Source organism: Alligator sinensis, unplaced genomic scaffold (genome assembly GCF_000455745.1).
Source record: "Alligator sinensis unplaced genomic scaffold, ASM45574v1 scaffold1238_1, whole genome shotgun sequence".
Lineage (NCBI taxonomy): Eukaryota > Metazoa > Chordata > Crocodylia > Alligatoridae > Alligator > Alligator sinensis.
In genome coordinates this window covers 507,689-520,556 of record NW_005842436.1, presented here as the reverse complement: position 1 = coordinate 520,556, position 12,868 = coordinate 507,689, and the positions used below count along the sequence as shown (strand labels likewise).

The window sequence follows — 12,868 nt, the reverse complement described above, 5'->3', positions numbered from 1 at the left end:
ATGCATGGGTGATAGAGCTCAGCTTGTGCAAAAGCAGATTGTAGCTTCACCTCTGTAGCTCCACTGGTGTCTCCACAGAGATTGACACAGTCCACCTGCAGAAGTCATGAGAAGACAGAACATGTAGCAGGCTGGGCTGCAGTAATGAGAAGAACCAAGTACAGAAGGCAATACTCCAATATGCACAAATACATTCTCCACTAGAAATGTACAGCTGAAGAAGGAGCAAAGCTGAGTGCTCACAGGGTAAGCAAAGGACCAGCAGTAAAATGAGAAACAGCTGGGACACAGAATGGCCATGGAAGGATCCAAAGCCAAAGAGCAGGGAAAGGGGCAGCATCCCCATTTCAATGCAAAGCCAAGGGCTGACTGCATTCCCTTTTGCTCCAGATGGAGGAGGAGGGGCTGGAATAGCAGCTACAGGAGGTGACTCACTCCAGGCAGTCAGGGGGGGTGAGAGAGAGGCCCAGGAAGGCAGTGGAAAGGGGAGGAATGTACAAGCTGGGAGAAGCAAAAGAAAGAGCAGAGGGGAAGGCACATGGAACCATTCAACCTACACATCTGTGGCAAACAGGGGCACAGTTGGAGTAGCTAGAAGCCCAGGCCCAGACTGAAAGGAGACACCCAGAGAGAAGCAACCAGTAATCTATACAGGTAACTCCCAGGGAGAAATGCAGCTTCAAATGAGAAGACAATACAGTCACCTGGTGAATGAAAGGATGCATATGATAGCCTGAAAACCTCCCCAGATTCCCACCAATTCTCATCCAGGTGGGAACCATCTCTGTGAGTGAGGGAAGGTCAACGGGCCTTCGTTGACCTGGGAAATGGCCAAGAGTGGGTGGAACAAAGAAGATGCTGATGTCCACTCCCTCCCACAGCATCAAACGGATGTGCAGAACATTAGAGGTCACTTTTTGACTTCGGCAATTCCCACTATCAAAGATGAGACTACCCATCGAGGGGGGAGCTTTTATAATCAGAGGTAGATTTCCAGTTCACATGAAAACATTCTTCCAGAAGGAGAAGAATAAGACTGGGATGTTAGGACAGGAGAGAGAAAATGTCTGTAAGTAAGTATGAGGATAAAAAATAAGGAGAACTATTTAGTAAGTAGCAGAGATTATTAGCCTAGAGCAGGGGTTTTCAACCTTTTTTGGTCAGAGTACCCCCAGCAGCCAGTTGAGAAGCAGGAAGTCCCCCGGTGGCCGGTCGATGAGCAGGGGAGAGGGGTCCCTAACGCAGGGTCAAAAAGCAGGGGAGTGGGGGGGATCCTGGTGCCCAGTCGACAAGCTGGGGGGAGGGGTTCCTGGCACAGCAGCAAGACCAGAAATGCCGCTGGCTTCTCCACGCCTTCCAAAGCAGTGGTTCTCAACCGCTGGTACTTTACGTATCCCCTGCCAATAGATGTGGCAAAAGCGAAACCAGAAGTCCCACTGTGGCACTTCTGGTTTTGCTGCCACAAGCCGAGTCCCACTTTTTCCATCGCAGCTTGGGGCAAAGCAGCCTCCCTCCCTATCCCTCGGCACACTGATGCTGGGGAGTGAAAGCTCCGGCACAACGGACACGGCGGGAGGGGCAGCAGTCGGAACTTCCGGCCTGACCAGACAAAGACACTTGTCTCATGTCTCATGTGCCCCCAGGGGTACATGTACCACAGGTTGAGAAACACTGCTCCAAAGTACCCCCAGGGATGCGCATACCCCAGGTTGAAAACTCATGGCCTAGAGGGCACTGAGAACCATAATAGTGAGAATGGGAGGGTAATCTAGCCAGCACTCTACAGGGTGACAACAGAGGTAGAAAGCTGAGAGGGGAGACTCGCTTTCTGCACCAGCTGTTAAGGCACTAGATTTTAAAATACAAGACATAAAGATGAAACCAGAAACCAGAGCCAGCCCTGGATGTGTGCCATGCAAGCTGAATTAGAACCTGAGAACCAGCGGTCATATATTTGTATCACAGTTCAGCTCCTACAAACTTTCCCTAAACACACCACCAGAAGGTGGAAGTAAGCTTGTACCCTTGTATCAGTACTGTAAATCTGACTCTAAGGGGCACTACGGATTTGCAAGACAACTGGAGCTCAGCACGCCAATTATCAGGCCTGAAAGACAGGCTAAATAGCAGAAGTAAAGACTGAGGTAGGCTTAGACCAGTGTCCTGCATCTCCCCTAGCTAGGCTTTGGGGGAACTTGACTCTGAAGGGAATTTTAAAGGGGACTTTCAAAGATTATTCTTAAAAATAAGAAGAGACTGGTACCCTCTCTCCACCTCTTTCTGATGAAAGAAGGGAGCCTGAAAGGATTGTAGAAAATTATCCTGCTTGCTTTTACCATAATGTCTCAGGAACAAACTCTGCTCTTCCCTGGTTTTCTGGTGGTTCCCATAGGTAGTCTTAGAGCACAGGTTTTTTGAGCTCGCTTTCTGTTAGATCTTTCACAAAGACACTGACCACAGCCAGTAACATTTTGGAGCAGCAGGTGTTAACAAAACCAACAAGCAGCACTAAAATCCCACAAACCCTCCTCAAGACAAAATATTCCCTTGTTGCCAAGAAGGCTAATGACACACTGTGCTGCATTGGTAGGTGTGTTGCCACTAGGTCCAGGGATGTGATTATTCCCCTCTATTCAGCACTGGTGAGACCACATCTGGAGTATGGCGTTCAGTTTTGGGCCCCCACTGCAGAAAGGAGGTGGACAAATTGGAAAGAGTCCAGTGGAGGGCGACAAAAATGGTGAGGGGGCTGGGGCACATGACTTCTGAGGACAGGCTGAGGAAACTGGGCTTATTTAGTCTAAAGAGATTTAGTCTTAATAACAGCCTTCAACTACCTGAAGGGGGGTTCACAAGAAAATGGAGCTAGACTGTTGTCAGTGGTGACAGATGACAGAACAAGGAACAATGGTCTCAAGTTGCAGCAAGGAAAGTTTAGGTTAGATATTAGGAAGAATTTTCTCACTAGGAGAGTAGTAAAACACTAGAACAGGTTACCCAGAGAGGTGGAAGAAGCTTCATCCTTGGAGGTTTTTAAGACCTAGCTAGACAAAGCTTGGGCTGGGATGATCTAGTTGCAGCTGGTCCTGCCTTGAGAAGGGGGTTGGACTAGATGACCTCCTGAGGTCCCTTTCAACCTTCATTTTCTATGATTCTATGTTTAAAGAAAACCAACTAAATAGTTGGAAAAATTGTTCTTTGCAAACTTAAGGGCACAAATGCCCTTCTTCAGGCATAGGGAGAGTTTGTCGTCTCCAAGGAGAACATACTTGTTAACAGCAGTATATGGAGATGAGAGATAACAGACCTGATTAACCACCCATCAGCCCTACTGTCTCTCTGCAAGTTTGTGTACACACAGTCAAGCCCTAACCTCTCTCTAAAAGTGCAAAGTTTCAAGAAGTTAAATGAATAAAGGATATCAAATAACAGAAATGCACTTTTTGTAGAAAACAACGATTAAATCAAGGTTTCCTGCCCAGTGATTTAAATCGATTTGATTTAAATCAAATCCACCCTGACCAAATAAATTCTCTTCTGATGCAGATATGAGATGCAGTTTGGGAAACTCAGGGCCTTTAAGAGAAATACCTCCTGATACCCATAATGCCTCATCAGTAGGCAACTTTGACAGTGCCTTGTTTTAATGCAGTCCAGGAGTCCTACCTGACTATGCCTCCATCACCACTGTACCTGAGCCTTAAGAACTTGGGGAAAAGGATGGCAGAAGCAAGACAAAGAGAAAGAAAGAAATCTGTATGTTAACAAAACATCCTGGATCCAGAACTTGGAATAGCAACTTTTACTAAATTAAAATCCAATAAAATGAGGGGGTATACCAAATTCAGTCCTATTAGAACAGAGTCCTTGTTACAACCTTAATTCTGCACAGAAAGCAGGGCTACACATGCACATGTATATGGAATGATAGGCAGAGTAGAAGGGAAATAGGAAATAGGCACTGCAGGTGGAGAAGGAGGGAACTGACTGCAGGAGCCCATGGAAGAAGTGATCTAGTCAACAGGAAGAACCAAGGGAAGGGGAAAGTGGCTTTTTGGCATTATTTAGTTGCTTATTCTGAGTTCACTTCCCATAGACAAGAAGATTCCTGGAACTCTCTATACAAGGGACTCCTAAGCAACCAAACACCAAAATGTGATGCTACTAGAAGAATTACCTTGAACAGATGGAGATTAAGGCAGCTACACGCAACTCTGACAGCTGTCATTTTCCCCACACCACTGGGTCCTGAAAGGAGAACGCTGCCTGCTCCATTTAGCGCTATCCCCCTGAAACACAAAAGCAGCCATCCTTGTCACCAAGAAGTAAGTGTGCCAGGTCCAACTCATGCTAGGAGTACCTAACCAGCACAATAACAAGCTCTGCAGACAGACCATGCTCTCCAAATCCCAGGATCTCTACAAGCAAAAACAAGTCATGGATCCAAGGGTTCCAAAAAGTGCCAAAGATAACCAATATCCTATAATGCATGATAGAGCAAACCAGGCCACAACACAGAGAGCCCCATGCAGTGGGACCCCTCATGAGGTACATTAAACAGAACTCACCAAGAGGAGTGTGAACTTACCCATTGTGCAGGTGAGGTTGCAGGGCATCACAGAGCCACTTCACAATATCAGAGAGCCCAGGGGGAGACAAACTGCTCCAAAATTCATGGCCAGCACGGCATGGGTAAGATGGGATAGGACTGTTGGTTGAACCCATCTATAAAGCAGAAAAATAACACTCCTTCCAAAACTGCCAGGATGAGGGACATTCTCAAGTCACAGAACAACCCCTTGAGCATCCACCCTAAAACTAATGGAGCCACAGGTCTCCTCCATCACAGTCAGAGGCTTCTTTACCACCCCAACAGTGCAATCTCAGCCTTGTACATTTTCTTTACACCCTTCTCATAGACATCTTACCAGGTAGAGGGAAGTGTTCCGGGTGTCAGCTAGGAACCCCACAGACTGCTCTCCTTCCACCATTCCTAATATCTTCTTCACTTTGAAGTAGAGCTCTGGCCATCTAAAGGAAGAGCAGGTAGTCTAAATCCCTACAGCCAAGACCTCAAGAGGCAGGAAGGAATCCTTTGTCCCTGGAAAGCAGTTGGGGCCCTTAAACTTTTTCATTACACAAATAATAAACCATAACAGGAGGAGACACAAGGCTGACAGCTGCACCAGCTGCTGTTTTTGTCTGGATAAACAATTTAATGTTAATTTTCTCGTGATGTGCAAGAGGATTATATCCACACATGCCTGAACCCCCTGCTCAGCCTCTTCAGATTGAGGGGACTGAATGCTAAGAGCCTGTGACCCAGATGTGTGGCCAGGCCCAGAATAAACCTGGAAACAGGTAACCCAGAAGAGAGACCTGGGGGCAATGGATGGATCCAAGAGTTCTCCACAGACACCTAGTAGGGGCAGAGGAGCCTCCACTCTCCTTTCTACTAGCAGCGAGGTTCTGTCCTGAAGTGCTCTGTATTATTTTAAGCCTCATGTATATTCTGAAGTTCAATAAGCCCACACTAAAGTAAGGTGCATGGACTATGAATCAAGCATGCTGGCTGGTGAATCTGCCCTCTGGCTTATACCCGCCATTTGAAGGCTGTGCTAAAATGGCACAAGACTCTCACTCAATCTGCAGGCCAGAGCCTAGAGGGGAGAGTTTCAGCACATAGCACCCATCAGGAGCAGGGACCCTTCTCACAGCACTGGGTCAACAGTATTACAGTTGAGACCAAGATAGGCTTGCTATCTCCCTCTGCTCACCCTCTTTGAGCTTTCTCAGTGTTTCCTCTTAGGCTTATTAGCGTGGTCTCTCCCTCAAAGCGATATGCTTCCTTTTCCTTTCCCTGATGCCCTCCCCACCACCCAACAGATACGTGCACGTTAACTTCGCTGGACTTCAGGAGTCTGAAGTAGATCCACTGAGCTTGTGCTGGGCTTGTCTGGATGCTAAAATGGACCATTTTAGCTGCTCTAAAAAGCATTCAGTTGGTTGAGTTGGTTAAATTTTTGGCAGACCAGCTAAACAGAACATCCAATTTGTTTCTTCTCTTTAACGTCAATGCTTATGTATTTTTCCCAAACACTTCACTCGCAGAACTTATTTGGAGCTGAAGAACCCAGGCAAGCTTGTTTGAAAACCCAGGAACTATTCTGGTGGGCTGCAAATATGCTTCTGGGCAGGCACAGCATGCCACAGCAGTCTCCTTAAGAGCAAGTGCTCACACCTGCTTCCTGAGGCTGAGGGAACATTAGTAATGAAGGACAATGCTGGTTACTAATCACTTCAGCTCCTTCCTGTGTGCCCCAAAACAGTTTTTCTAGATAGATAGACCATCTATAGATCCCTTCTATGGGGAGTGCAAGTATGCCAAGCTGTCCCTCTGAGTTACACAGGTTAAGTCTAAAGCTAGATTTAGACTTAACAAGGAGAACTATGTCTACAGTTCTATAATTCTTTATGCTACAACAGCCCCTCAGTAATGCCAGGACCTAGAAACAGGTCTTTAAAGAACAAGACTTTATCAGACTTCTACGGCTGTATATTCCAGGATCAAAATACAATCAGCACTGCTGTCCTCTCCACTGCTATGTTGCAAGAAAGCTCTGAGCACACACCCATGGGTACTAGGAGTTCCAGATGTTTCTAATTTATTTGCCAGTCTTAAGGGCTTGATTGAGAGACTTGTTTCTGTCTTCCTGTCCTCCTCCATAGGATAGAAAGATCATAAAGAAGGGTTGAAAGGAACTCACAAGATCATCTAATCCAGCCCCTGCTCAAGGGAGGATCATCCCTGACTAAACAATCCCAAACAAGCAGCCATCTAAACTGCTCTTGAAAATTTCCAAGGACAGAGATTCCACAATCTCTCTAGGTAGCCTATTCCAGTGCTTGACCACCCTCATAGTCAGAAAGTTCCTCCTAATCTGCAGCCTAAATTTCCTCAGATTCCACTTGAGGCTGTTGCTCCTAGCTTCTCAAGCCCTGCTGCTGCTGCACAGGACAATAATTTAATTTTAAACTTTAAATTATTTGTATCAAATTTAAACAACACTCTAGAATACTGAACATTGTACTTTCTACTAATAAGCTTAAAATTACTGAAAATGTATATTTCCCCTTCTAATACTATTTAAAAAACTTAATATTAGGATACACCAAAGTATAGAACTAGAACAATTTTCTATGCAGCCCTCAAACCATTTCTGATTTTAAGGTTTGTCCCGCTTGTGAAAAACGTTAAATACCACTGCCCTAGTTCTTTCAGCCTTTCCTCATTAATCATGCTTCCCAAGCCTCCAATCACTTTTGTCACTCTCCACTTAACTCTTTCCAGTCTATCCACATCTTTCCTGAAGTGTAGGTCCCAAAACTGGGCATAATATACCAAGTGAGGCCTCACCAGCGCTGAATACAGCAGAAGAACCATTTCCTTTGATTTGCAAGTGACACTCCTGTTGATACAAGCCAGTATGGTGTTGGGTTTTGTTTTGTTTTTTTGCAATAAGAGCACACTGTTAGCTCATATTCAGCTTATGGTCCACTGTAACCTACAGGTCCTTCCCTTCAGTACTGCAGCCTAGCCAGTCATTCCTCAATCTATATTTGTGCATGAAATGATTCCACCCTAAGTGCAGGACTTTGTACTTGCCTTGGCTAAATTTCACCTGATTGACTGAGGTCTATTTCTCCAGTCTATCCAGGTCATTTTGGATCCCTGCCCTCCAGAATGCCTCCAATTCTACCCACCTTGATGTCATGCAAAGATCTGTTAAGCATGAATGCACAGAGATCAACCAAAGCTTTGCAAATATTCACTTCAGGATTTCTTCACCCTTCCAAATAAACTATACTAACTCACTACATGTGGATACCATAAACTGGCAAGGCTTATTTACAAAGGAAGCTATTACTAGTTATACTGGTATAATTATAGCACTACAGTTACATCAGTATAGTGCCCCACGTGAACGCTCTTATATTGAATTGCCCATAAGAATGCCTTTTTCCAGTTTACCTTAAATTTGCCTCAAAGTGGCATAAGCTGAACCAGAAGCACTCACCCTGTACCAGAATTGGTGTTCCCATAGGGAATTAAAACCAGCATAACCTCCCTATGTAGACAAAGCCAAGCTTCCACTTCAATCCATTTTTCTTTCACTGAAAGTCTACAGACCATCCCCTTTTCTCTCTCACTTTTGTCTTTATTTCATTCTTTTTCCTTCCAAGCAGTTTCTCTCCCAGTAGTGGTATACCATATTTGTTGCACTGATATGTGACTGTATAGCTATCTAAAAATCCAACAAAAATATTTATTTATTTGGTTCTGGATGGAAAAAAAGAAAAACAAACCCCCTGAACTCCAAAGAGAGATCAGAAGAGAATCCACTGAGCAAACCAGAAGAGTAAGATTCTTCTTTAAATATCTATCTTAAAGTACTGGGAAATCACTACATACCTAAGACATTTCTCAAAGTTTCCTTCCAAGAACTCTGGATGTCCATTAGTTGGAACACACAGGATATCCCCCTCCTGGACCAACCTGTAACAAAACAATAGCCATGGTAAATAACTACTTCAATGATGTCACATTATGTAGATGCTCCAAAAATTACAGCAACAGAAGAGCAATACAACCTTCCATTAACAACAATTAAGTTATTTGAATGAGTGGGGAAAGCCACCCATGGGCTTTTTATGATTTTTTTAATACTCGCACCTTTCAGACAACTAAATGGGAACCCCATGCCCTGTAGAGAATACAGTATACTTCAGACATAATACAGCAAGGCATAATGACAAAGTCAGGGCACTGGGAGGGGAAAGATGTAAGGGGGCAAGAATCTGCGACAAAGTTATGACATGCAGTCTGTTGGTTACTCGTTGGATTTGTAAAAAAATTAAGAGTGGGTTATAAGCAGAGCCCAGAATGGAGATTTGTGGACAGTCTCTGGAAATGCTCAGCTATGAAGGTAAGTCTTAAGGGATTATTTGAAGGAGGAGACTGAAAATACTTTAAACACAGGTTAGGGTCATGATATCCCATGTGAGGGAGAATCATAGAAAATAAGGGTTGGAAGGGACCTTAGGAGGTCATCTAGTCCAACCTCCTACTCAAAGCAGGACCATCCCCAACTAAATCATTCCAGTCAGGCCTTTGTCAAGCCAGGCCTTAAAAAACCTCCAAGGAGGGAGATTCCACCACCTCTCTTGGTAACTTGTTCCAGTGCTTCACCACCCTCATGAGAAAGCTTTCTAATATCTAACCTAAACTTGCTTTGCCGCAACTTGAGACCACTGCTCTTTGTTCTGTCATCAGCCATCACTGAAAACAGTTGAGCTCCATCCTCTTTGGAACCACACTTCAGGTAGTTAAAAGCTGCTATCAAATCCCCCATCTTTTCTTCTGCAGACTAAATAAGCCCAGTTCCTTCAGCCTCTCCTCAGAAGTCATGTGCCCCAGCTTCCTAACCATTTTTGTTGTCCTCTGCTGGACTCTTTGTCCGCATCCTTTCTGTAGTGGGGTCCCAAAACTGACACAGTATTCCAGGTGAGGCCTCACCAATGCAGAAGAGAGGGAAATAATCATTCCCCTAGATCTGCTGACAACACTTTTATTAATGCAGCCCAGTATGCCATCAACCTTCTTCTCAACCAGGGCACACTGTTGACTTGTATTCAGCCTATTGTCCACTGTAACCCCCAGGTCCTTTTCTGCAGAGCTGCTGCTTAGCCACATGGTACCAAACCTGTAGTGATGAATGGGACTGTTTTGTCCTAAGGGCAGGACTTTGCACTTGTCCTTGCTGAACCTCATGAGATTTCTTTTGGCCCAATCCTCCAATCTCTCTAGGTCACTCTGAATCCTAGCCCTACCCTCAGGCATATTCCCTGAGATCAGGTGACTACATCATTAAAACCAGTTCTCAAGATACACATTGGAACTTAAGTATTTGAGTGCTCAAAAAGCAGACAGACCCCGCTTACTGGAAACATGCTCCAAAAATAAAGTAGTCCTCAGTACCTATATAAGTTACCTTGCTGATTTAAGCCAATGCTGTAGTGTGATGTTCTAAACATACTGTGATTGCATTGTGGGCAAAATATGGCTTGCAGGCCAGATCTGGCCCGTCACCTGATTGCATCTGGCCCGCAGGTAGGCAGCTGCAAAGTCATGGAATCCGGCCCACAAGGAGCCAGTGACTCTGGTTGCTGCATTGTGCCAGGCAGGCATGTAGTGGACCCATCCACAGCTTACATCAGCTCTCAGAACCATGCACTAGAAGCAGCATCAGGTAGGCACTGGCATCAGCTGTGGATGCTGCCAGCAGGTTCCCACTGAGGGTCAGGGCAAATACCAGGGATTGCAGCTAATGCAGCAGCATTACCTGTGGACCTGGGCAGACACCCTGATCCCCAGCAGGAACCTGCTGACTGCATTCACAGCTGATGCTAGTCCCCTTCCAGCACACAGTATGGGAGCTGGTACAAGCTGAGGGGACATGCTATCGGTGTGGGGGTGCTGGACACCAGGGAAAAGCGGGACCTGGCAGTGGATGCACTTGCACTGCTGGGGCCCTTCTGGCTGTGGCTGCCCAAAACCTGCACCAGGGCTGCCCTGCAGCTCCTCATCACCCCACAGGCCCAGGGTAGCCTAGACATGGCACTGGCGGTGGCTGTGGGGAAGAGTCAAAGGGCAGTCCCAGCGCAGGCTCTGGGCAGCTGCAGCCAGAAGGGTCCCAGCAGCAGTGATTGTGCCCACCACCAGGTCCCACTTTTTCCCTGGCACCCAGCACCAGCTGCCACCACCACTCATGGGCAGGACGTGAACAGGGCCAACACCAAACCATCCTGCACCTACAACACGTCTCCACAACTTACACCAGCTCCCAGCCTGTGCACCAGAAGCAGCAAAGGGCAGGCACCAGCATCAGTTGTCACTGCAGCCAGCAGGTTCCTGCTGGGGATTGGGGCATCTGCCTGAGACCCTCCTCAGGGTAGAAAGGTGGCCCAGAGACTGTGCTAGTGGCAGCAAGGGCCCTGGCCGAGTTGCCCCTACTGAAGCTGCTGCCCATGCACACACCAGCTCCCCACAACTCCATCCTACATAGGGAAGTTTGGTGAGCTGTTGCACAGGAGCATGGGGATTTGGAGGGGGTTGCTGACCTGACCTGCAACAGCACCCCAAAACTCTGTGGTCCACAGGCCCAAATAATAGTCCACCCCAGTCTAACAGGTCAAGTCAACTTCAAAAAAGGCACTTTGTACATGGATTGCTCACTATCCACTTAAGAGGAAAGGGTGAAGGTGGTATTTTGATTCTTCTCTCCCTGAACGTGGGCCAGATTCAGGATGCAGAAAGAATGAGTTTCCTATGTTGAAAGGCTAACCTTGGGGTTTCAAAGTGCTGGTAGAGAATATGGTCATAGACTCCTCTGGTGCTGTAGGCTGGTGAGGATATAATCTCTACGTGTAGCTCCTTGGCAAAAGGTGGTACAGACAACAAGGACCGGCTTCCTTTTGTTTCCTCGGTATCCAGAGCTTCTCCATACCTCTACAAAGCAGACAACAGCTTGGTTCAGCATTAATGCAGTATAGCACAAGTAAGAAGTTAAGACACACTTGTCCTCAGCTTCCATACTGCCAATGCCTCCCATGGATTCATGTCCCTATGTCACCCCATTCTAGACTCCCTGAAAACTTAATTCTCCTTTTCCATAAGTGTAAGGAAGGTAACACCTCCTCACACCAAGGGAGCCAGGGATGTGATCAGTGCATACAGGATCAGCAACAAATGCAAATTTCCTGCCAACTTTTGCTGGAGTTATCACCTGGGACTTCACACACTGACTTGCACGGTCTCCTAGCCCTCTACTCACACACAGGAAAGGACGTCTCAACAAGTGTGTGCGCCCTTCATTCCAATCTTTCCAGTTTACTAATTCTCTATCAAACTCTCCCATCACCTGTTCTCTCCCCAAGGCACCTTCAGCCAGGTTTCCAGCACTCTTCCTAACTACACCAGCAGCTCTCAACCTTTTAAAGCTCAAGGCACAACTTAGAAAATGCCGCCTCTTAGTTTTCACTCATTTTTTGAGTGCAGAAAAGTAACAAAGTCACCTTTTACTAGAGAACTCAGAAAGACCACAGCAGGGCAAACGGGTTCCTGTGGGTTCCTATTTGAAATCCGAGTTTACCTCAGGCATTGTGTCTGCACACCCACAGTGCTAACAGTATATGGCAGCCCCAGAAAGGATTGTAAGGCACCCCAGGGGGCTGCGGCACCCAGCTGAGAACCACCGTGCTATGCTAACCTGACCCTTCCCACAAACCACGCGGCGCCTTCACAGGGCTTGCAACCTCCTGTACCCCAGCACCCAGCCAGCAGGCGCAGTGCCTGGACACCTCCCCCTGCTACCACCATCCCAGGGCTACAGCAGAGGGACGCACCTGAATGGTGAGGTGGGCCTGGCTGGCGGCAGGGTCACAGCCCAGGTTGAAGGCGAGCGCGGCAGAGACCACGGCACTGCCACTGGGCAGGCCCCTGCCTGGCAGCTGGCAGGGATAGTCCCACGGGGGATGCAGGGCCCCGACGGCCGCCAGGTGAGTGCCCGCAGGGCCCTGCACCCACACCCACTCCCCCTGGAAGAGGCCGAGCCCCCACAGAGTGCCACGGGGCACCCACAGCGCCGCGCTCACTGCCCTGCCCCGTTCCTCAGGCAGCCCCCAGGGTGCCGGCTCCCCGCGCACTGCCCGCAGAGGCCGCACCCCCCCACCCCGCGCAAAGCCCGACACCAGTGGCACCGATGGGCCCGACACAGTGCCAGCCCCCGCCTCCCCCCGCAGCTCCGCC

At 47.4% G+C, this 12,868-nt stretch overlaps 1 protein-coding gene across 1 annotated transcript in view; it reads right to left on the bottom strand.

Annotated features, from left to right (window-relative positions):
* The window catches only part of PEX6 (peroxisomal biogenesis factor 6), a 31,048-nt gene extending 18,186 nt beyond the window's left edge, over positions 1-12,862 (bottom strand). Inside the window, 8 exon segments of the mRNA XM_025211894.1 lie at positions 1-2; positions 5-95; positions 4,178-4,289; positions 4,589-4,725; positions 4,929-5,031; positions 8,474-8,557; positions 11,406-11,569; positions 12,466-12,862. The exon segment at positions 1-2 is cut by the window's left edge and continues 110 nt beyond it. Coding sequence (XP_025067679.1) covers positions 1-2; positions 5-95; positions 4,178-4,289; positions 4,589-4,725; positions 4,929-4,991 — 405 coding nt within the window. The 5' untranslated portion in view covers positions 4,992-5,031; positions 8,474-8,557; positions 11,406-11,569; positions 12,466-12,862.
* Between the last annotated feature and the right edge of the window lie 6 nt (positions 12,863-12,868).